Consider the following 23,537-nt stretch of genomic DNA (forward strand, 5'->3'; position numbering starts at 1 on the left):
GCTCCCAAGTGTTCTGGCCCCTACTCCTCGCTGCACGACGCCACTGCTCCTGTTCTCTCAATGGAATTCACCATCAAACCAGAGTCCCTGAACTCCAAACAAACAAACAAAAAAAGAACGTCGCAATAGCCCTCATTCACTTCACAGGTAGCCCTCCACTTCCAAATAAATTCTCAAACACCGCGCCCAGGCAGGAGGAGGCTCCCGTGGGGAGGGGGGCCAGCAGCTTCAACGGTGCTTCCGGCACGTGTACAGTAGCACGCAGGGGAAGGGAGAGGGAGAATTTCCCCGCGTGGCGAGTGAGATGCGGGTGAATCGGCACAGTCATTTCGGAATGGTAGGATGGCCGGCGGGGGGCGCGTGCTACAACCGGAAGACACGAATTTGTATTATGGTCGTTTCGCGCAGAGGCTTCAGAAGTGTTTCAAGGTGGGAGGCACCATGAATGACGACGACACGACGACACCGACGACGACGACGACGATGATAGTAATGGCGGGTAGAGGGGTGCACGGGCCTCTGATTTCGGCCAGGACCGGGCCCGGTGCATATCACAGTAGGCCCGGTCCGGCGCGTCATGGGTCGGCCCGAACCAGCCCCTTCGGTCGGGCCCATGCATGCCAATATACGCCTCGAGCGCGGCCTGTAGGGGCGCCACTAAAATCCGCCTAGCGGCCCGTTTCAAAAGCAGCCATGGGAGTCACCGGCCCACTCCCCACTGTTAAGGCCCATAAACGGTACCTCCGGCGGGGTCGTTCCGTCCCGTCCAAAATCATTCCGGCGGCCGGAACGCGGTGCATTCCGGCCGAAAATCGCTCTCCGCCAGAAGTTGGCCAACTTCAACTTTTCGCCGGACCGCGATGATGACGCGTTTCGCCAGCCATCATCCAACGCCCTGATTGGTTCCTACCGACCTCCTACTGGCCAATCAGGGCTATCAGAAGGTTTCAGGCTAAACAACATGGCGGCGTTGCTCAAGCGAAGCGATGCGGAGGAAAATAGTCGCACCGGCTTATAGTACGTCGCGACTATTTTGTGACTGCTTGAATCGAGGTATAAATCCACGAAGCATTTGTTTGTGCCGGCGGAAGCATACCTGCACGGCGCTTAGTTTGAGATCCGCAGTGCCGCGATATTATGGCAGCAAGCATACCCCGATGTGTATGTTGGTGACGGCTGGCCTGTCCTTGTTTTTGGGTGTGCGTGTGTGTGTTTCAAGAAGTTGACAGCGTCATTTGTACTCGCCATCGTCCAAAATGGACAAAGGAGTGACAAACCAGCAAGCGGTCAGTTCTGTGTGCGTCCGTGGGAGTTCGCGGTGCGGCAACGACTACGGCCGGGGTCTCGCGCCGATGCTCTGTGTACGGGCGACTTTTGTGTGCCACTGGTTTCTAAAAGTTCCGACCGTGGCCCGTGGGAGTTCGCGGTGCGGTAACGACTACGGCCAGGGTCTCGCGCCGATGCGCTGTGTACGGGCGACTGTTGTGTGCCACTGGTTTCTAAAAGTTCGGACCGTGATACACCGTGAAGCGAGCCAAAGAAATCATTGCGGTGGGACTTTGTATGTGATGTGCTGCCGTGATGCTGTTCACCGCATTGACCGCGACAATTCGTGTAAGCGCGCGCACGATTTTAAATTTTATTGCAGTAGGTTAGACATCCACGAAGATTGTTGCAGACAGCAGCCGGCAGCATTTATTTACGCCGACAGCGTCATGTACACTGCGCACAGTGCTCAACAGCACGCTTGCGCCGAAGTTTGTTTTGCGTGCGGTTGCTGGTGGTGTAATCCTACGGACAGTGCTTTTCATAGGCAGGAATATGCTTTGTAGCAACACCATGCAGTTGTATAAGTACACGCAAAACCTCTATTAACAGCTGACAATAGCAGTTTCAAGAGCTGTGTATTGAAACATTAGTGAGTGACCCAGTCTACTCATTTGTCTGGGTTGGGTGTGTGCTAGGCTGATTGAGTGTGCTCTTGTTTGTGTCAGGAGTGTTCAAGCAGTCAGAGTGCACGCTCGTTGGGGTAAAGCAGATATACTGTTCTGTGTTGCTTCTGGGGTACACCTATTGTATACAATAGGCTCGTCACCTGCTGAGTATACTGGTGTTTGTGTGAAACTGACTCATTCTTTGAAATCAATCGGTAACTATTCCACATGGTCGAATGTGTACTGTCGGGAGCTAAACTCTGGATTCCACGCAAGCACCAACCAAAACACACTGCAGTGCCACCTTGGGGAAGGGCGACTGCTGCCGAGATAAAGGCTGTGTCGCTTATTTTAACTGCACACATCATAGTTTGCACCAATGCGTTGATGCAGTGTTTGTAAGCAGAGTGACTGAACGGTGTTGCTTCAGCTGCACATGTTGTGCCTCTTTTCAAAGGTGGCCCCAGTGAGTGGCTGAATTTGCAGTTGCTATATGTGTGCGCATTAATTGTCATCTGTGTTTTTGTTCTTTATTGTTACTCCATCTTCTTCAGTCATCGTTGCACTTCCTATACAATCTGGGACTCAAGAGTAAAATAATGCATACTCTGGCCTTGTTTGAATGAAGCATGTCGTGTGCTTGAGTTCGTGATAAGGAGTAACAAGAGCGGCCCACTGGTTCAGCATATCATTCTACGCTAATTACATCGTCCAGCATTGCTCAGCGAGAACACTTAGGGAAGGTGTGACACATGGGCAACCGAAGCGAAACAGCTCACTCATTTTCCGTACTAAAAGCGTATCAACTCGGGCGATCCAACGAAGGTGCATGCAGTTAAAATGGGACGCACAACCAGTGTGTCGACAGCAGAAGCTCTTTCGCATGATGGCCCTGCAATACATTTTGGCCGCCACTTGTGTGGACTCCATACTTTTGCTCCCGACATTAATGAAATGGAAAAAGTTGGCTTGTTGCCATTTAGGAATCGTCATAGCACAGCTGCAACCTCGTGTAGTCTTCAGTGTTCCAGCTTTGTGTCTGCCTTGGAATTGCTGTGCCTAATTGAAGGAGTGGGCACTTTGGCTTCTTTCTGTGACTTCAAATTAAGGGAACGGCCGTTGTATACACAAAGGAGCCATGAAGACAGAATACAAGTTTGTTTTATTCGAAAGATTTCACGTTTTATAGTGCCCCCAGCGCTTGTCCGGCATCAAATGATGCCGTATTCACTGAAAAATTGATCAATTTAGGTTAAAATTTTGATTCTCCCGCCAAATCGTAGGTTTTCGTAATTTCAGCAATGATGTCATGAGCGCGTGTATTCAAGCGAAATTCCACTGCGTCATTCGGGTTCGCGGCCTTGCTGTCCGTCAGCCCTCCCAGATGGTACTACTATAGTCATCCACGAACCGTTGTCTGCCGTTGCTTTGTTTTTGAGCGTATTTGCACCTGGCTTGTTTCGTTACTGTAAAAAGTGATCGTCTCGTGAAACCTGGGGTATCCTCGACAAACAGGGTCACGTAAGACAACGCCGCTTACGCCAATCGGCCAGTGTCCTGTAAGACCACTTCAAAGCGCCGGAGTGCTGTGCACCTAAAACAAGCATGGTGCGCCCAGTATCAACAGCAGTGCGCATCGGTACTTCTATGCTTACGTGTGTTTTCGTAACTTCCATTGTTTACTGCACCATTCTTACTGATGTAAAATGAATATGCATTACACTTAAGCGCAAATAGTTCGTTCCTAAAGCCTATAAGCCGTGCCTAATTTGCGTTTGCTTTTTCCGTCCTCGGCCAATCGCACAGCTGGGCTCATATGACATCATAGGTTCTGTTGCGGGAAATGAGCTAGTGGGTCACATGGCTATTCCGTTTTTTCCTAATTATGTAACGTATTTAAGTGAAGTGTGCGTTAACAGTGGTGGCGTTACGATTCTAACGAGGCAATCTCTCGAATGAATCGAACTTGTGCTTTGTCCTCATGACTCCTTTCACTAGGATCGTGATTGCTCGGCTGCCTTCTGGCCGTCATGTCTTAACACACTCCTACTGAGAAACATTTTTCGGCAAAAGTGGTTTCCTCCTCGGTTGCCACCTGGACATTAATGAGCGTTACAAGTGTGTAAGCAGTGCCGACAACCTGATAAAAGCAGACTTGAATTTTGAGTTGTAAACTTTCCATGTGATGTGAGTGGTGGTGGCACAATGCACTTCTGACAGATGTAACAGCAATAGCTATACCGTCGCTCATAAATATAAAGCTCTGGTTTGGTTTGTCAATCAAACACTGCTGATTGCACTTGGCAGTTGCATGGTCAATTGCGATAATGCAGCTTTATGCCGTATTTATTGTTTAAACTCGGTGAGTGGTATGTTGAGGATGGCCCGCACACCCACTGTTGTACCCAGCTGTTTGAGGTGAAACAATTATCATTTTCAGCATAACTGTTAAGAGTGGAATGCTGTCTCGGCTAGTGCTTGGTGCGAAGCTGGATCATTCTTGCTTGCCCAAGACCACTTGTCAAAGCCTGCTTAGCCACCACGATATCATTACAGTGAAAAACTCATTTATTTACAAAGGGGTGGCGAGCCAAGATGGCGGACTGGGCTACCAGCCAGCTTCATCGTCTTCCTCCTCAGTATTTTAAAGTGACATCTTTCTCGCTAGTGTCAAAATTTAAGGCAGGCAATATCGCAAGGCCCTGGAGGCCATAACATTTCCCCCATCGAAGATGCAGCCCTCTCTGCAAGTCAGTGAGTGTCACGTGGTTCAAAGCGTTTCAAGCAAGGTATGCGAGCCACTTGAATTCTGCGACTACGCTGTCCTCAAGCAGTAAGCTGAACATGACATAGTTCGGACAACTAAGTCAGTCAAGGACCACGCATGGGCTGACTTAATGTGACAGCAGCTTTTTGCACAGTCGATGCTGTCGCTGAGGTGTCCAGAGCCAAACCAGGTCTCGCCACGAGTACGAATTTCCTGATGTCAGCTGCTGTAGCGGAGTTTCGAGCGGTCTTGTGACGGCAGTATGTGGAGACTAGTGAGTTTCCGAGCTTCTTCAGCAACGCAGAGGGTGTTTGATAGGCTGGCCTCATCGTGAAAAAAGGGGAAGATGGTGTTGAGGTAGTTGGGGGAACACGTGCGTCAACTGGGTAGAATGGGCTATTATAACCCATTGTCTCATGCTTGGCAGTGTGGTAAGCAAGGGTAATAAACGGCAAGATGTAGTCCCAGTTGTGGTCAGAAGCAACAGGCATGACATTCATGCTAGTGAGTGTCCGGATGGTCCGCTCAGTAAGACCGTTTGTTTGTTTGTGATATGGCACTGAATGGCATAATTGAGAATCACAGATGAAGTAGCTCTTTAACGACGTCAGCAGTGAACTGGCGCCCACGGTCACTGATGAGGACATGAGGTGGGCCATGTTGAAGTATACCATACCTGCCAGGTTTCCCGAATTGTCCGGGAGACTCCTGAATTTTGGTGGTTTTGTACGATTCTACGGCCGAAACGAAAATCTCCCGAATACATACCCGTGTCAGGCCAAACCTTTCTCCCAGTTTGGACACATTGCACCGGAGCTACCCGACAGTCTAATACAATCCTACAGTGATTGACATCGTGATAACGGAGGAGGTTAAAAAGCGTAGTCGGCCATGCGTGCAAGTTAAGCTGCTTAGTAACACAGAAACGCAAAATGTGAGAGGCAGTTCAGTATGGTAAAGAAAAATTGCACCCAGTTCCGAGCACCCATCCTACCGGCGAGCGGCCGTAACACGTTCCACTCTGCGCAATGAACGTTTTTTCATCATCATCATGTCTAACACAACCCTCAGCCACGTTCTTTTGGCGAGGAGTCACAGGTACGAACATTGTTACGCTCTACAGTATTACCAGGACTTCCTGAAAAAGGTGGCGTCAGCCCCGCCAAAGATTTAGCATCTGACCAGTGGTGCATACCTCATTAGTTGTTTGGACGAAGCAGTGTAAATAATTGCACCCTGCTGCTACTAATCCCTTAGCCTCCTCCCCCTCCCCTGTCAGAGCTCCCTAATGCCATGTCGGAGAACCTGGCAGGTTTGAGTATACGGCGACTGAGAATGAAGTTCGTCACTTTGGCAGCTGTTGTAGATGACAATGCAGCTGTCTCATTATGGCTTGAAAGGTAGTCGATGCACATGATCATCCAATGGTTCCCATTCTTTGACCGAGGTAAAGGGACCATCAAATCTATGCCCACTTTTTAAACTGGTAAAGGGGGAGGGAAATTCGCAGGGTGGAGTCTTCCCAGCTGAGCAGTCGTGGGGCATTTGTTGCGTTGACACTGGGGGCAACTCGCCACGTACAGCTCGGTCGACTGTCACATTTTCGGGCAAAAATAATGCTGTTGTGTGCGGTGAAGAGTGCATGCACAGTACCGATGCCCAGCTGTGGCGTAGTCGTGCATAGCATGAATTACAGAAGAACAATTTTTCTCGCACCACTAGGAGGTGCCAGGATCCCGTCAGCGAGTAGCTCTTCTTGTATTGCAGGCCATTGTGAACACAGGAGGATTGGGTCTGACCGTACAGCAGTAAACACTGCTTTCACTGAACCCAACCCAAACGTTTTCCAGCATGTCGAACCTGAACTGTAACTAAACAAAAAAGAGAATAGCATTTACTGGCTCACGACAAAGGAGTCAGAACATTTGTTGTTGGTAATCCGCAGTAAATGTCATTTGGTGCCCTCAATCTGGCAATCACCCATGCACTTTTCCCCCGCAGACCAATCACAACACTACAAGCCCGCTATCTATGGTTGCTAATTGTCACATTTGTGGTCTTAGTTCTTGTGTGTCACTTAAACATGAAGCCGAATGAAGTCTTGAATAGCCATACATACATTTGCTTCTCCTAAATAAGTGCAGTATATTTTTTCCCCATTGCTTAAGTTTTTGTTGTTGATCTGTGGTAAAGAATGTAACAGGTTATCTGCTGTTCCACTACGTACTTTTTTAGCTTGCCTAGATCAGTCCTGAGAATTGGTTACATCTTGTGAGGAAAATAAGGTATACAAAGAAGGTAGCACTAGCAGGAAAATATCTCCGGTTTGCCTGCAGTGTATACTGCACATCCCATTCCGTCTTTCCTGTGGGCAAAACATGTAGAAAGCAAGCTTCTACTGTTGGCATCACTGTGCGACAGATATAAACACGAAGCTGCCTCCCCATACTGAATTCAGATGTCATTCAAATAGCTTCGACTTCCACAACTGAGCTAATTATCAAGTGTTTTCATCATAAGAGATTCTGTCAGAGAAGTACCTATTTGAAAAGAGCTACAGTTATGTCCAGTGATAAGCTAAAACAGCTTCTGCATTGAAATTATTTGCCCCAAAAGTGATGAAACTAGGCCACCAGTTTGAATGGTTTGATTGTCAGCTGCACACCACAACATATAGGCCTGTGATTTTCCCCAAAAATAGTACCCTGGGGTAAACTTGTATGTGCACATAGCACTGTTACTAGTAGTGATGCCACAGGTTACCTCCACTTTGCCCTGTAAGTGTATGTCAATGGACAAAAATTTTGTTTCGCTTAAATGTGTTAAAGTGTGCACACCTATATGTTGTGTAAGTGACAGGGGAAGAAGTTCGAGGACACTGAAGCATTTCTTATGGGTTTGGAATGTAAAAGCACTAGTGTCCCATTGCACGCATGGTTTTCTCCACAAGCAGCTGTTGGAACTTCTTGCCGAGACTGGCCTATACACTATTCTGTAGGTCATGAAGCCGCTTGCATCCCCCCACTTTCCTTTTTTTATCCCTCTTACTTTGATGCCCTTTGGCAAAATTGTGCAATAAATAAATAAGAAGAATGCCACAGAGTGTTCCTTCAAGTGGGTATATTCACATCACAGCCAATAGAAACTGGTGAATTCACTGTAAATTTTAACAGCACCTTTCATCATCAGTCGCCAGTCCCACTCTGTCGGTATGTGAGAATTTGGTTTGTTATGAGAGTAAGGGAATTGGCTATGGGCTTCTAACAGCGGTCATTGTCATTGTCACCTTTTGAGAGAGAGAGAGAGAGAGAGAGAGAGAGAGAGTAAATGTTTATTGAAAGGGAGAAGAGGCCGGCCTGACAAACTGTACTCGGGCCTGCTATTTCCCTTTGGGGGAATGGAACTGGGGACAAAAAGAGAACGGAATGAATATAGAAGCTATGAGGAATGACAGTGAAATCGACAAATGAACTGTGTACAAGCAGTACAACCAATAAACGCCTCATGTACAATGGGACGCTGAATCAGATTATTACAGTCCACTTTTCACCATAAAATTATCCTCCATAAAAAAAATGAAACGTTATTCTGCAGTCAAATTTTGTAGCAACCTTAAGCCGAGAATCCACAGAGGAGTCGCTAAGAAATATAAGCAGGGCTTTAACGGCTAGGCTTTGTTTCCTGTTCCCAGCTCACGTGCCCAAAATCTTTTGTTCGGACAGAGGGCGAGTGTCCGCTGCCTGAAGGATCTTTCGCTCACTAGAGTACTTTGGACGAGCGCTAAGCAAATGTTCGATAGTTTCAGGACAACCACACAGAAGGCAGTCCGGGCAGTCGTCGCGTCCGATTGTGTGGAGACTTTTAGGTCAATGCTACTCCAAGACTCAGCCGGTGTAGCAATGTCTCTTGACTTCTGCAAAGCCGAGGAGCGTGAGCGAGCTAGAACTTTTGCTCTGGATCGAGCCTGTGAAGCCGTTCATGTCGATTCTGCAGGCCAAACGAATGCAAGGCTGTAGCTTGTTTACGTGCTCGGTAGAGTATCGTGTTAGCATCTTGCCGTGTGGTGGGTATAGCCAAGAGAGTTCCATTGTGGTGTGTCTGCTGGGCTTCTGCATCTGCCAATGGGTTTGTGAGAATTATGGGTGGGTATGTGAAGTTGCAGCCAAATGCGATTTGGTGAAACAGCCAATTGGTTCTCATGACAGCTGTAGTCGTTGCTGGCTAATCCACCTGAGTTGGTATGTCGTCATGCCAATATTCATTTTACCCTGTCATTACTACCGTAATGTCGACCCTCTTTACGTGCCAAGCAATGTCGAAATCACTGTACATTGAGCTCATGTACCAGTTGTCCGTGTTTTCTAAGAAAGCCACAACGCATTCACAAGGCCCACCTTCACCTGGAACCATAAAACACACTGGTGACGGGGATGCGTACTGGGATCGCATTTTAGACGTGTGTATTATTCCCATCCAATTCCGGATTTTAATAAAAAAATCTGAGAGCTGACACTATAGCTGATTAGCGATCGCAGTGACATAGTTTGTCTCGGGTGATAGATAGAAGTCAATCGGGCATAAAGCATGTACAGACGTATAGATGTGCATTTAATGTTGAGTTTAAGTGCAAGGAAAATCAACCTTTGTCAGCCTGCAACCTTCAGTTGTTAAAATTTTGGGAAATATGAAAGCCTAAAATTTTTAAGTTGAATGAAAAGCAGTAGAACTTACACTAATTGTTGTCTTGAAAAGTGTTTTTGCTCCTCCTGCTAGTTTCTACCTCTAATTTATGCGTGGTGAACAAAACTTCATGTAAAGTTCATTTCAATAGCCAACACAACACGCCCCTTCACCATGTGTGTAATCATTTCCTTAGCCGGTGCAGTATTGCATTCTTGGTCAATTTTTCTGCTTGGAACTTCTGATTATGCTAGGTGGCAAGTTAAAGGTGAACGTGTGTGAGTTTGTGTTGTGGGTGCCCAAGAGTTTTTGTGAGGGTGTAAAGGTGGGCAGGTGAAGGGCCGTTTTGTAGGCTTTCCATTTAAGTTAACACACTGGTTCCAAAAACATCTTTTTTTTTGCTTTCCAACCAATTATAATGAAACTTCACAGGCTTGTTCAGTTTTTTTAGCTGATTTCAAATATCTAGTTAGTTTTGATGTGAGGCAACTAGTTTCTGTGTTAATTAAAAAAATTCCATGATTGTTTTTGAGAACAGTAGAAAAAAAAACTATTCAACAAAAGATTGCCAGCAAGACATGAATAGATACCAGAAGTTGTGGAGAATGAAACATGGGAAGCAGTTTTTTTGTTTTGCAATCACATACAAGTTTACACCAATTCTAACTTCTAGGTTTGAACTACTACTGCTAACCAATTAAAAATAATGCTAATTAAACAACTACTGAATCACAAAATGCAAAATCTGCTTCCCATATCGCATGGTTTACACATTCAGCTTCACAGTGCGAAAGAAATTATCATTTCTAGCTGCACTACATGCTGGGATGTACTATTGGCGTCAAATTAAACTCGAACATGAAAATATGAACCAGAACGTGCAAAATTGAAAAGTACTGTTCGTAGAGTTCATATAATGGCTTGCTATTGGTATGTATGGAAATCCACTTTTTCCAACTTTGTTTTTGTAACTAAGCGACGCGTCATTTTAACTTGCATGGAAAGAAATCGTGCTATTTGTGTGTTCAGGTTCATATTTGTTCGCGTTTCATTTGACACCGATAGTACCTCTAGAGAATTTTGTATCTGCGATACCAATCGAGGCGAAAAAGTGTGGAATTATGGGAAAATAATTACTTCTTTATTAAAATCCAGCCTCTATGGCTTTTATAAGCCGGTGGCACTGTTCCACATATGGAATTCTTGGAGGAAAAACTGCAATTCAAGAGAAAAGTGATACCTAAAAAAATTCTTTTTTGGGGATTTTTTTGGTCCCAAAGACCCACGTGCCCCCTTAACATCAAATTTTCTTAATTCAGGCGGTTCGACTGGAGTGTAAGTCACCCTGTATGTGATGCGACTAAGCAGCAGGGCCTGTTTGAGCTTGCTTGCAAGATTCATCCTCTCTGAGTACTGCGTGTTGGTGTCTTAGACGTTGAGTGAGACAAGTAAGTTGCGAACGTGCTTTAGTGAGTTGGAGGCTAAGGGCAGCACTCGGGCCATCATGATGCAAAGGAACGCCAAGATTACACAGAACAGAAACTTGGGGGATAGGAGTGTCTTGAATCGCCAGAGTAGAATTTGATGGGGTTGCGGCAGGTCTTTCTCGTGTGCGTAAGCGAAGCATCAGTAGTGCAGACTTCTCGGCTTGGCAGCGTAGCCCTTTTGGTATGAGATACGTGTTGATTGTATCTATAGCTTGCTGTAGGGTGTCGTGTCGGCCTCCAACTGACATTGAATTGTCCACTGTATGATGTCGGCATAGAGAGTGTAATGAAGGTCTGCGATTTGGTGAAGTCTTATGGGTGAGTGGAGTAATTAGCATTGCAAAAGACAGGTGATGTAACGGAGCCTCCAGAATTTTTTCTTCGCCTTTTTTGGCTGTAACAGCGCACGTCGGGCGAACAGTCCAGTACAAAAGCCAAATATGGCATAGGGATACTGTCCGCTTGTTCAAGGTGCGTGATTTGTGTACATATCAAGTGTTCAAATGTTTTGCCAACAGGAAAGGTACAGGCGTAGTCCTTGGAGGTTTGTGGATCTTCGGTATGAGGGTGATATCTGCTCGTCCACTGTGCAGGCAATTCAAACAGTGCTTGTGCGGGATGTTGATTTAAATAACAAAGCTGTTTTTCTTTGTAATGAATTCCTTGCTCTGGCTTGTATTTTTTTGTGCACTTTCATCCTTTCATGCTCTTCCATTGCCTTTTTTGGCCCCAATCCTCCCCCGAAATGAAATCCTGGATACGTAACTGGTGGGTGAATGATGTTGCACTAAGAGATGTTTTTTTTTTTTTGCACCCCCATGCTCACATGTCTTTCCCTTTGTGCTCCCATACCACTATAAACTTGTAGTCCCTGTTTCGCAAACAATGCTGGGTGCATTTCTGGAATTCCAACCTTCAAAGGCCGTCATCAGTGGTACAACTGACAGCTGGGCATTTGGGCACATGTGGACATTAAATTTGGGTTTTGCTGAATTTATTTCGAGTGTTCTATTATCCTTCTCTGTCACTGAAGTTTTCTGAAATATGCCCAATTAGCAATTAGCTCATGATATTTTGCAGCACTAAATTCACTTCAAGTAAATCCTATGGCTAGTTTAGAAAATTTAGAACTCCGATCGGTCTGGAGGAGGAGAAAATAACTTTATTCGGTCGAAAGGGGAAGCCTATTCAGGCCTGTGGCGTTGTAGGCGACAGCCAAGATGCCTTGGCTCCTGGCAATGGCTTCCTTTGGATGGCCCACTGTTGGATTTCAGGCTTTTCGCTGTGCGGCACTGTTTCCCATTGCTCCTTACTAGTGATAATAAATGTTCCTTTCGAATTTTAGAACCCATGTCTCTGCATACTGGGGCATTCCCATCCAAGGTCGCAAGCTTAGGCCAGTTTTTACATCCAGCGTTGTGTATTTCCAAATGGAAGGGCCAGTAGAGCCTTAGGTTAGGATAAGTGATCATCTAAAGACGTCTACACGCCACTTCTTGCTTCTTGGTGAGCGACGGGTCAGCAGCCGGGTGGCTTCGTCTTTCCCCTTTGTAGTGAACAAGCACGTCTCGGCAAGTACAGACGCGATCCTTCGGGTTGTCTGTGGAATGTGCACTGGGGCTTTCGGTGGGTGAGATCTCGAGCAGCCTCGTTGGCCCGTTCGTTGCCTTGTAGTGCCACATGTGTGGGGGTCTGGTGTTTTGGTTCGTCTCGTGGCGGGTAAAGATCCTGCGCCTTCCGCTGGAAATTCCTCCTATTGCAGATCGCTTGATGGGAATCGCTAATCATTTTCCGCACTTGGGTAGCTGCTATATAGGGCTAGGGCAAAGGCCAGTCCTTCGTCCTCCTTCGGGTGTTTGGTTGGAGCAGGGGTCAAGAACTTTGCTCGAGCAGTCGGTAGCGGCTGAAACCATAGCTCCACGTGGCTGTGTCAATACAAACAACGTGCGGATTTCCTCGAGTTCCTGGACTCACAGCTCTCTCCGCAGGGGTGGAGATGTTGTCGGCGACGGTCTTCTCATATAAAATGCGCAGGCTGTCTAATAGGTGTCTGCTCGCGGCTATCTTGGTGAGGTGCTCTAGGTGCGCAGCGTGTTGCACGGCTTGCACCTTGATTTGTTCTTCGAAAGTGTTGCGCGCACCCAACGCGTCATATTTTTCGTTTGGAGCGTACATGGGTATTCCTAGGGCTTAGTCATGCTCATTTCTTGATGAGGCTGCTTGGTTTGCAGTCATTTTAAAATATTTGCGGAATTGTGGAGTTTTTAGGGGTTTGTGTGAGGGAGAGGCTGGAAGATGGGTACTTGTTGTTAAGGGGGGGATATGGCGATCCACCCGCCCCAGTTGACTGAATATTGCTTCACTACAGTTCGCAAACTGGGGTCACCTCAAATCTAAGCTGAATAAACTTGCGCAAGCGCTGTTGGGTAATGAAATTGTAGGTTTAAAACTATATTATGACCCTTGATCTAAATTCCTGCGGAGGCTAAATAAATGATGGGAAGCGGCAGCGTCCCGCGGTGTCCTACGGCTACGGGTCGAATATGACAAGCGGGAGGTCGGCGGGGGAGCGCGGGCGATGCTACGATATGAACTAGACACTTCTAGCTTCACTGTACTATCAGATCCGTTCGCCCCTAACGAGATCCGCGGCTTGTTTGGTTTTAATAATCAGTATCCTGGAGTAGCTACCTAGCGATGATAAATAAGGGTATCTAAACAAATGGGGTAAACATGCACAAGCAAACCGCGGTAGGTACGTGCGTTGCTTAAAATCAGCTGCCGACAGTTTTTACCTGCGATTGCCTTTGTGCAGTCGCGCGGGCGCCGGCTGGCAGCTTGTTATGTAGCTTTGTGCTTTACACAAATATTGACGCCCAGGTGCAACATACGACGCGGGGCGCTGCGCGTTTCTCGCGCGAGCACAACCATTCCCCAGGTCAGGTTAGTTTTTCCAGACTGCTCTCACACTACTGAAGTTCGCGTAAATCCATATCGCGGCCTCTCAACGCCGAAAGTACACAACAAACGTCTTCGAATCGAGTACGCATTAATAGAAAAAAAGTAAAAGCATTGCACGCACGTCATTGGACTCGCCGGCCAATAAGATGGCTCTAGCGGCGCCGGAGTGCGCGGTGTGCCGGAGAGACCGTTTAAAAACCTTCCGCCATCCGCCGGGCGTTCCGGCCGCCGGAATGATTTTGGCCGGAACGGAACGAACTCGCCGGAGGTACCGTTTATGGGCCTTTACCGTTGCTTTCGGGGCCCGATCACGACTGAGATTTACCGTTTGTAGACGTTGGAAATACATATTTATGTGGAGCAGTCACTCTGTTCGCAAATGTGGTGTGTTTTCGAGAGTGTAAATGTGTGTGACGCGATCTTAGTCTGGTACATTTGGTCTGTACAAGCGCCAAGTGTGTGTCACAGGTCGCCGTCGCGAAACCGTGATATGCATATGGAGATGATTGTGATTCCACTGCCCTGAAATTTACTAACAGTGTCTCCGTAAGCATAGTATCCAAAGATGGTTATGCCATGGCTATACACTACGATGTAAGTCAGGTTTGTGCGCTTATATAACATAGTGGCGCGCTCATACCTGACAGCACGCCAGTTATGCTTGCCAATATCATACCTCAGATATTGATCACTACCCTGGACATAAATTTCACGAACATTCCATGAAATAAGTACGATGGATATTCCAATTATACCCGGGATCAGCGCACGACAAAAAAAAATAATGCTGGGGCGTCTTGTCGTGAGCTGAGCGCCCGCAAACATTCATAAATGTTACATATATCCTCCGCGAGCAGGCCGGAGAAGGGCTTCTACAGTAATGCCCGTTCGCGACTAAACGTTTCTGCGAAGCATAGTCATATGACGCAGGCAGCCTGCAGAATCTAGCACAAACGGAAATCAGAAGGCCTTATCAGATATCCCACTCTTCTAACGGTACCTTTTATCAGTTTTTAACTTATATACCTCAAAAAATGCGTTCGCCGAGGGATCAGCTGTTAGTTGAAGTCTAAAAACTAGAGTGACGTGAACGAGTAGCTTGTGTGTGTGATTACTATACGTTCTTTCCTTGATTTCGCTCCGCAATCGTACACAACTATACGTAAGCGTCCCCCTCCCCTCCCCCTCCCCATGTCTCGCGAAATAGCAGTGCATTTCGCACACTAGTTGGTCTCGTAAGTCCTACCCTGCTTAATTAAAGGGGCACTGACACAAAATTTTGAAGGCGAGATAACTTCGGAGATAGATTGGTGGGAACACATATACATAATCTGCAAAATATCAGCGGTGAATACAGCCTAGAACATATTTAAAATCAATTTTGAAGTGTGCGAAACGCAACCGAGCGGCCAGCAGAGGACCACGCGCAAGTGTAAATAAACAACATCCAAACACGTCACGAGTTTGTGTTTGCCGCTTCCTCACTGCCGGCTCGCCGCTCCAATCGGAGGGCCGGAGGGCGGAGCTTCTGCTCTCGAGAACGAACGACCCGATCGTTGGCGGCGGAGGCACCGTGATTTCGTCAACTAATCGGGCAGCTGGCCGCGACCAAAGTTCTACAGCGATTCCAGCCACTCTGTTTCTATTACTGCTTATTACCATTGGATGCGAAAACGCGCCGGATGCACGAAAAGCTCACTGAGCTAGCCGCACGGTCGCTGTGCAGGCGGCGGCCACGGCCGCGAAGTGGCCCAGGCCGGCGCAGGTAGCTCGAGTGATAGCTTGTTACCGCTGCACGAAATTGTCCGCAAGTCCCGACCATGGTGGCTTACATGAGAAAGGAGTTAATGATGCGATGGCGGGTTGCATTAAAAATTGTCATCTGCACCGCTTACGAGAGCGGCACTCGAATATCCGCCGCAGTGCTGAGCCGAACACATCTGTAGGCGGACCTGTAGGCAGACCGGCCGGCTGCTCCCAGCGCGCCTCTTGCCACCCACCGTCCCGAGCGTCGCGCGTCGTTCTTTAGCCGCGGTAGCATTTGCACTCGCAGCGCCTGCGTCACATCCACGGTCGCTTTTTAATTAAGCGCCTCACGAGATCAGTACGTGGGGGGCATTCGCAGAAACTGCCGTCGATGCGGATTCGACAGTGCTACGGCGGCTCTGCTCTGTGATATCCCTCCGACGGTCACGTGGTCAGCTTTGTTCACACAAAATCCACAAAATCCATCGTTTCGCGGCACTCGCTGAAACCGAAACTGCGACTGGCCGCATTGAAAATGCCTCTAATTAAACAACCGTCGCACGCTGAAGCAAATGAGGTTTCTACAGGTTATAAGTAGGTCACTAGCTACTTATCGCAACAAAAAAAACAAGATGCAAAGTTTTTGTGTCAGTGCCCCTTTAAGTTTATACGAACGTCTTTAGCATTTCAGAAGCTTCACCGAGTTTGTTTTTTTTATTTCATTTCTGTACAAGCTATTTTGTTTCTTCCGGACTTGCAGACCATTATTTTTCAGTGGTTTAATTCACTTTTCTTGGTTTTTGCAATAAGGCATGAGTGCACATCTTTCACGACGTAGAGCCTTGGAATATACTTAACATTTTCGCGTGGCTTATATTCTTATAAAAGGCACAAGTTATTATCAGGTATTGGGTAATCGCATCCCCGAAATATATTTTTCTACGACGCATATATTCGTAATGAGGCCGCATTCGTTGTCCGCGCTGAAAAACAAAACACACCTCTCACGTGTCAGTATCAGGTTTAAACGAGGCGATAATAAAATTCACTTGTGCCGGACGTATTCGGAGATGACAGTGGTGGTATGCTGCTGCCATCGCCGACGCCCGTAACAGCGGCCGAGAAGGACGCAGAGCCGCGTTCCCGGATAGCTATTGTTGGTGTTTGAGCACCCTACCAAGACGCAGCGGCTTTTGAAGTGACCTAAACGTACTGTTTACTTACAGACGTCACCACCATAACAAGTTTTTTAGCGCTTGGAAGGGCAAAAAGAAGCGAAAGAGAACCAAAACACTGCATGAACCCCTATGGGCCGCGCAGCGCTAATCCCGTCAACTCCGCGGAGAAGCGGCGGCAGGCGGCGCAGCGATCGCAAAGCCCGAGGCGTGTAACGAATATCACGGCAACGAAGTGTTTTTTCGCTAAGAAAAACAATCATAATCTATAATGACTAGGCTAAATATATACCGGAAATATGTACAACTTGTCGGCGGAAATAATCAATTAAATGAACCATGTACCGAAAATATTTAAAAACAGTCTTGCTGAAATGGGTGGGCTGGCGTACTACGTTCAGAAGGTGTTTACCAATTCTTGTGAAGAAGGGTATTAAGAGTTCTAGGTTTAAGGTCCTTGGAACACATTTCGCGCTACCTGAGAGATGGAAACAAGTCGCGCTGAGTTGACGTTCATTATACTTCCTGAGGGTCTTTGTAGCTCAGTCCCATATTTTGTTCAGATCGTCCGAGGATATGCAGTAAAAGGTGCCTCAAATATCATTTCTCTTTCTAGACATGTTGTAGAGTTACAAGCCTGCTAAACACCAATATTTGTCTCAAGGCTTAGGGGCAAGCACCATGCAATGTAAAAAGAAAACAAAGAAACTGGTCCATATTTAGGCCGCGTCGGCAACGTGTAGGTTTTCTGCTATTACAGAAACATAAGTATCGCTTCGCTTCGAAGGGCCTAAATCGGGCTCTCAAGACGGCCCGTCCCGACCGAAGCATTATTACTTCGGCTCGGACGAAAAGTTAGTCAGGCGACCCGATAACGGCCAGTGGGCCGCGACAGGCACGGGCTTTTTGGTAGGCCCGAGCACGTGCACATCTCTATGCGGCGGTGATAAATATGTGCTTTTGGAAACCAGGCTGTGTTTTCATTTGACGTCTGATATTAATATTGACTTTTCGTAGTGGTCTTTGTGAATTAAATGTGGAATTAAACAATTTATTTTGACTCTCCGCTGGCAATATACACAATAAAAGCTCATTAATTTGAACCACAAGGGGCTGCCGTCTCAGTTCGAATAACCAAAGTTCGAACAAATCAAAGTGAAGAGTAACTACAGTACACGGCGATAGGGAAGCAGTACGACATGTCAGTAGTGTATTCCGAGAAGAACTCCGTTATTACCGCCTGCCTCTTGCCCTAAGAGGCGATGGAAAGCGCTTTTTGCTCCAAGTAGCGTATAGGGCGGAAGGCCTCGTTTCCACCGTTTTTTTTTTTTTTTTTTCAAAACTCAACAAGAGACGGCCGGTATTCCATCCGACCCCTGCATGCGAGCGCACGGCCGGAGTTGTGTTGCGTCCTCGTCGTCTTTGACGCCACTGGGAGCGACAGGTTTTGCGTTTCTGACCTCAGCAATGATGTCATGACCTGTCAGCCCACCACGAAACACGCACTCGCGTTATCACCGAAGTAGTCCGTAAAGATGACGTCTTCTAAAGCGTCCGTCATGCGGGTTTAAATTGGCTGAACCCAATTTGACCATCTTTCTTCGTTTTCCCCCCGTTCAGAAGACGACAGAAACACATAAACAGCTTCAATTTGATTGTAGACAAAAGATTAACATACAAACAATTTAGAGTTGCTTACAACCAAAAGATTAACATGCGAGGTAAACAATGATACAAAAACATACGCTTCCGAAATGCAGCAATATACAAAACAGGGTTGGTTTTATGTCACAACGGCTACTGTAGCGCACTAACACACAATTTCGTTTTATGTCACAACGGGTACTGTACCGCACTAGCCCACAATTTTAACACCAAAATCAATTGGTACAACGAAAATCCCTAAGGACACAGGTCTGGAAAACTGGCATGAATAATAACCCTTTTGTTCGAAACTCTGTTACTCGATTCAGCCGCCCGGCCAAAGCAAAGTAGATATTGCGCAATAGTCTTATATACTCACAGCCAAAGGTGAACGTCTAAGCCCCGTTTATATATTCATACTCGTCAACTTTGTTGAACAAAAACAAGACATTATGCAACTATAAGAGAGGAAATTAGTCACAAGGGATATTTACAGTGTTCGTTTACTAAAAAATTCATCGATGCTTGGTTTTTCGATAGCAAATGATATTCTACATCTACTGCAGAAAACCGCCGCCTGCTGCTGCCCTCCCCACTTCCAGGCGGCATAGGAAAAATCACGCGACAACAGCGACGAAAACTGATAATGATGTTATCCTCAAAGATTTTAAATTACACGCACCCACAAGGGGGGATTGGCCAGGGCTAAATCGGTTGTTCCACAAGCTAGGTTCCATGTTCTGCTTGGAACGCACGTGGAGCACGGCCACGCCGTGCTATAAACTTTGAAGTCGGCCGCCTCGATTCACGCGCGTCACCGCCGTACTGCAGCGCTGGCATCGAGGAACCCGGCCTTTAGCAGTGGAACGCGGTAAATTCAAATCGCCTTAAGCAAACCCTTGGTGTGTTTACCTTTGGATGAGCGCCACGGTAAAGGAACAGAATGAGAGGTGAGCCGGAAAGCAAAAGGGGGCATTTCCTTGGCAAATGTCTACAAGGACTATCGTCCTTTTACGACATTTGCAACGAAAGGAGCAGCTACGCGGCCATTTTTTATACATAGGCTTTTACGGGAGCTAGGCGGGGTTAAACCGTAGAGTTGGAATTACCCATACATTGGAATTATTTAAGTTCGGATTGACGGGCTCTCAGTGCAATTTGGTCGTCCGGAGCCTCGCGCTTTGGACCGCTCCAGCCAGTTACTTATTTTTGTTTTGAACCCATGACTTGTCTAATTGTGCAAGACCAGGTGGGCTTAGCCGCTTCCAATCGACAACAGGGGGCTCGAGCTCTCCCTGACCATCCTACCTTCCAAAGCCTCTGGCTACATGCAACCACCATGATACACCTGCCACGTAGCAAAGAAGTATCGCTAAGGAAAGCTATAATGATTTCGAATTCGAACTACGTACGCCGACTTGTGTATACCTCAAGAGCCGTGTTACGCGTGGCGCAGGTTTTCAGCAGTAGCTAAGACGCCTGCCCAATGGCGTGCGCCCCTGGGTTCACTTCTTGTTCCTGCCAACTACGACAGCTGTCATGATCATGAAATATCTGCAGACCGAAGACCATTTAGAACACTCAACTAATACGCTGCAAATATGTGTTATGGCAACTTCATACAATCAGCATGACCCACGTGATGTATCAGTAAAGTATCGACAGGGACAGTCGCAGCGTTTTCATATTCAATGAATGGCAGGTGACGAGTATGCCCTGAAAGCTTCCTTCATAGGCGTAGGTGCAAAGCAGCAGTTGAGGCATTTGCCTCTTGCTTCGCTTCCCTGAGTTGGATTGCTGTTCTTGCCACAGTTTTGTTTTTTTTTCAGTGGAGAGCGCGTGAATTTTGGGGCCATTCATTGCTCACAAACCTTGGTTTTTCACCTCATGGAGCACGTGATGCTTCTGCTGCTTTATTCATGCTTTGAGCATTTATTCATCAAATCATGCCGGAGAACTACAATGTGTTTTGTTCTTTTTTACATGTCACTTCGATCTTCAACGCACCTGAAGCTTGTGTCGGCTATGAACACCGCAAGTCCTGGAATCCCGATGTTCCCAGCGCTATTTCCGGCAGTGAGACGCTCTATGGCACTAGCCGCCTCCGCCGGCAGAGACGGAGTAAGTCTGCATTAGAAGTCACCTTTATCGGTCTGATTTTTCAACTCTGAACATGTCTTGTTTCGTGGTATATGGAATGGAACATACATGCAAACGGCTCACTTTGGGGTAAGCAAGCGATGACACTCTTTTACACTCCCGGAGGTAAGGACGGGAGCAGTGGAGCGGTTTAACGACACTAGAAACCCCGCCATCACCCCCGCCTACCCGCGTTATCCCGCTTTATTGCAGCTGGTTCCTGTGTCTTAGCTTCCTTCGCTCGTTTTCGCCAATCTCATATTCATATGGAGTAGCAAGCCAAGCTCGATGCCAGGCTGACTTCTGTTTATTATTTAAGGCATCCCTATACCTACTTCCTTCTTTCTTGGTCTAACGGGGCTCAAATGCCTCGACTTTGATCCAATCTCTGTCAGAACAACGCCGCCTGTATTAACATTGCCTGACGCGTCGCGCGCTTTTCAATGGGAAGGGTAGGGACGCTTAGTTCAGGCACTGATCCGCTATGTGGCGCGTGCCGGCGGACATCTCCCCTTACGTCACTGCTCGCGAGTCGCGAACGCTGCACCCACTTCTACGACGTGTGTCTGTCAGCTTGCCTGTTGGGCTTCAAGGGCCGTTTCGCTTACATCTTAGCCGTGACGGGGCGCTAGTTCTGTGGCGCACTGGGGATTTCGTTCAACGTGTCGCTCGCTTCATACTTGCTGCATTTTTCCAAAGATAAAGACGGAGGCGGACTGAAATAGTCTAAGAACATACTGATTGTCGGGTAGACATATAGCTAACAGAAAACGATATTTTCGGATGGGGCAGCCATTATTTTAGTGATATTTTTCTTTCTGGAGTATTTAGAGAAGAAAAAATTGCGTGCACGTTTTTTGTTCAGGCGCTCACTTCTACGATTACTTTCCAATAATACCACGTGCTTTTAAACTTCAGAAAATTATAGGAAACAAAAAAGGATAAGCAGCTGCGATCCTGCCACGCTGTCCGGGCGCTTCTACAGTACAGTCCTCAATTTTAGAAGTGCGTACCGATGCGGAGTGCGAACAGGGGGGTAAAAACAATACCTCAATGCGGAGGGGATAGAGGGGGGATGCCCCACCCAGAAAATTTCAGGGCCTGTGATCCGAGTAGATAAGCGCGCAAAGCCGGCATCAGCCTGCGGCAGCGCAAGGGATTTTGCTTCGTGACAAAGGAAGTTTTATCAGTGACAGACCAAGACAGACAGGCATGGTGAAAAACAAGAAGGCGTAGGAGCGCCGCCTCGGGAACGCTAAACAAACTTTCCACTATTTTGCATAGTTTCCGAGAAGCGGCGCTGGCTGGCGGACACGAAAGCACGCTGGAAGGCTACGGAGCGGGGAAGGGTAGGAGAGAGCAACAGGAGAGTGGCTGTTTGGCCATTTTTCGCTCACGCGTTAGGCACTGTTTATATAGGCGGCGTTGGTCAGAACTTAGAGACGAAAACGTTACAGGAATTGCATTATAAACATTGTGCAGCGTAATGAAGGCGGATATAAAACGCAATTTTCTCGTATTTGGCTTGCGTATAGACAGGAATAGTACAGCCAAGGGCGAAATGCCTTTAACACGACATATTTTTACGGACAGCACTAAGGTTCAACAACACGTAACCCATAATATCCCTGTGCACGTTACCAAGTTTCGAACTCAGAAATAAAAATGGCTAGAGTGGGCGAAGGCAGCAGCCGTGAATGGAAAAGTGGGTAGTAGACGACGCTAATCTCAAGACACCGCATTCGCCAAACAACCGCGTTAGTAGGCTCGGCATAGCACTTGTTTGTGCCTATACATTGGACGAATCATTCTACTAATCACGTTTCCGCCCCATCAATGCAAAGAAGAAGACAGACTAACGTGGGGTGTTTAATTAAGGTGTATGGAGTGTTACCCCTTTCTTCCATTTTTTTCTTTCCCAAATTTGTGTCCGACAAAGATACACCCCTTGCCGAAAGTAAATATATGGTATAGCATTACACCAGTCGACTGTGCCCGTCGATTTCGAACGGGTTGTATTTATTTTAACAAGAGCAAATCTCAACACAGTTTTTCTGGGTTTATCTTCTTTTCTTGTGGTTTTTTTATTTCATTTGAATTCCAGCAAAAAACAATATTCTTTTATGATATCTGAAAATACCTTTTTTTCTGCTTTTAAAATTGAAGCCCGGTACATTCAATTGTACACTTCACCTTGGGCTTCACCTCCCCCAATTACTTACTGCCAGGCGGGTTCCTCGCTTTTCAGCGGTGACTACAGACTCTCTCTCTCTCTCTCTCTCTCTCTCTCTCTCTCTCTCTCTCTCTCTCTCTCTCTCTCTCTCTCTCTCTCTCTCTCTCTCTCTCTCCATTCTCACTGCCCCAAAAGGCACTGTTCAGTACAAAGTAGTTGTTTTGTGCCTCCATTTTCGACTTTATAATTTATATTTCCCTCCCCGAAACCATCATTCCTTGTCAGGGTAGAATTTTGTGCGTTGAAGAGATAATTAAAATTAGGGATTGTGAGTTTTCCGTCTCAATTTTATACATACAATCTTATGGTGCAATCCGCTCACAGTTGGCTTTGAAAATTACGTTTATATTTCCCTTCCCATCCCAAATTTCAATCATGAACATGTTATCGGTAAAAGTACATTCAAGCGGTGAAGCGGAATATGAGGTGTACCCGCCGCGGTGGCTCAGTGCCTAAGGCGTTGCGCTGCTGAGCACGAGGTCGCGGGTTCGATTCCCGGCCGCGGCGGCCGCTTTTCTGATGGAGGCGAAAAGCAAAAACGCCCGTGTGTTCGAGATTTCGGCGCACGTTAAAGATCCCCAGGTGGTCAAAATTAATCCGGAGCCCTCCTCTACGGGGCGCCTCATCGCCTGCGTTGCGTCGGCGCGTTAAACCCTACAATCAATCAATCAATCAATATGAGGTGTGTGGCCTTCATAGTACCGAAAGCTGCGGCGCATGGCAGCCTGTATTCCACCGAACACAATTTGGACCGCTGTCTCTGCTAGGCAG

General features: G+C 47.0%; 1 protein-coding gene across 2 annotated transcripts in view; it reads left to right on the forward strand.

Annotated features, from left to right (window-relative positions):
• LOC144138433 (uncharacterized) overlaps positions 1-23,537 on the forward strand; it is a 169,792-nt gene that overhangs the window by 23,355 nt on the left and 122,900 nt on the right. For both annotated transcript variants that reach the window (XM_077670721.1, XM_077670713.1), the window contains exon 2: positions 20,408-20,515. In XM_077670721.1, the coding sequence (XP_077526847.1) occupies positions 20,408-20,515 (108 nt within the window). The remainder of the gene's footprint in view (positions 1-20,407; positions 20,516-23,537) is intronic.

This window comes from Haemaphysalis longicornis, unplaced genomic scaffold (assembly GCF_048455015.1).
Source record: "Haemaphysalis longicornis isolate Haplotype H1 unplaced genomic scaffold, Haemaphysalis longicornis Haplotype H1 scaffold_1, whole genome shotgun sequence".
NCBI classification, from domain to species: domain Eukaryota; kingdom Metazoa; phylum Arthropoda; class Arachnida; order Ixodida; family Ixodidae; genus Haemaphysalis; species Haemaphysalis longicornis.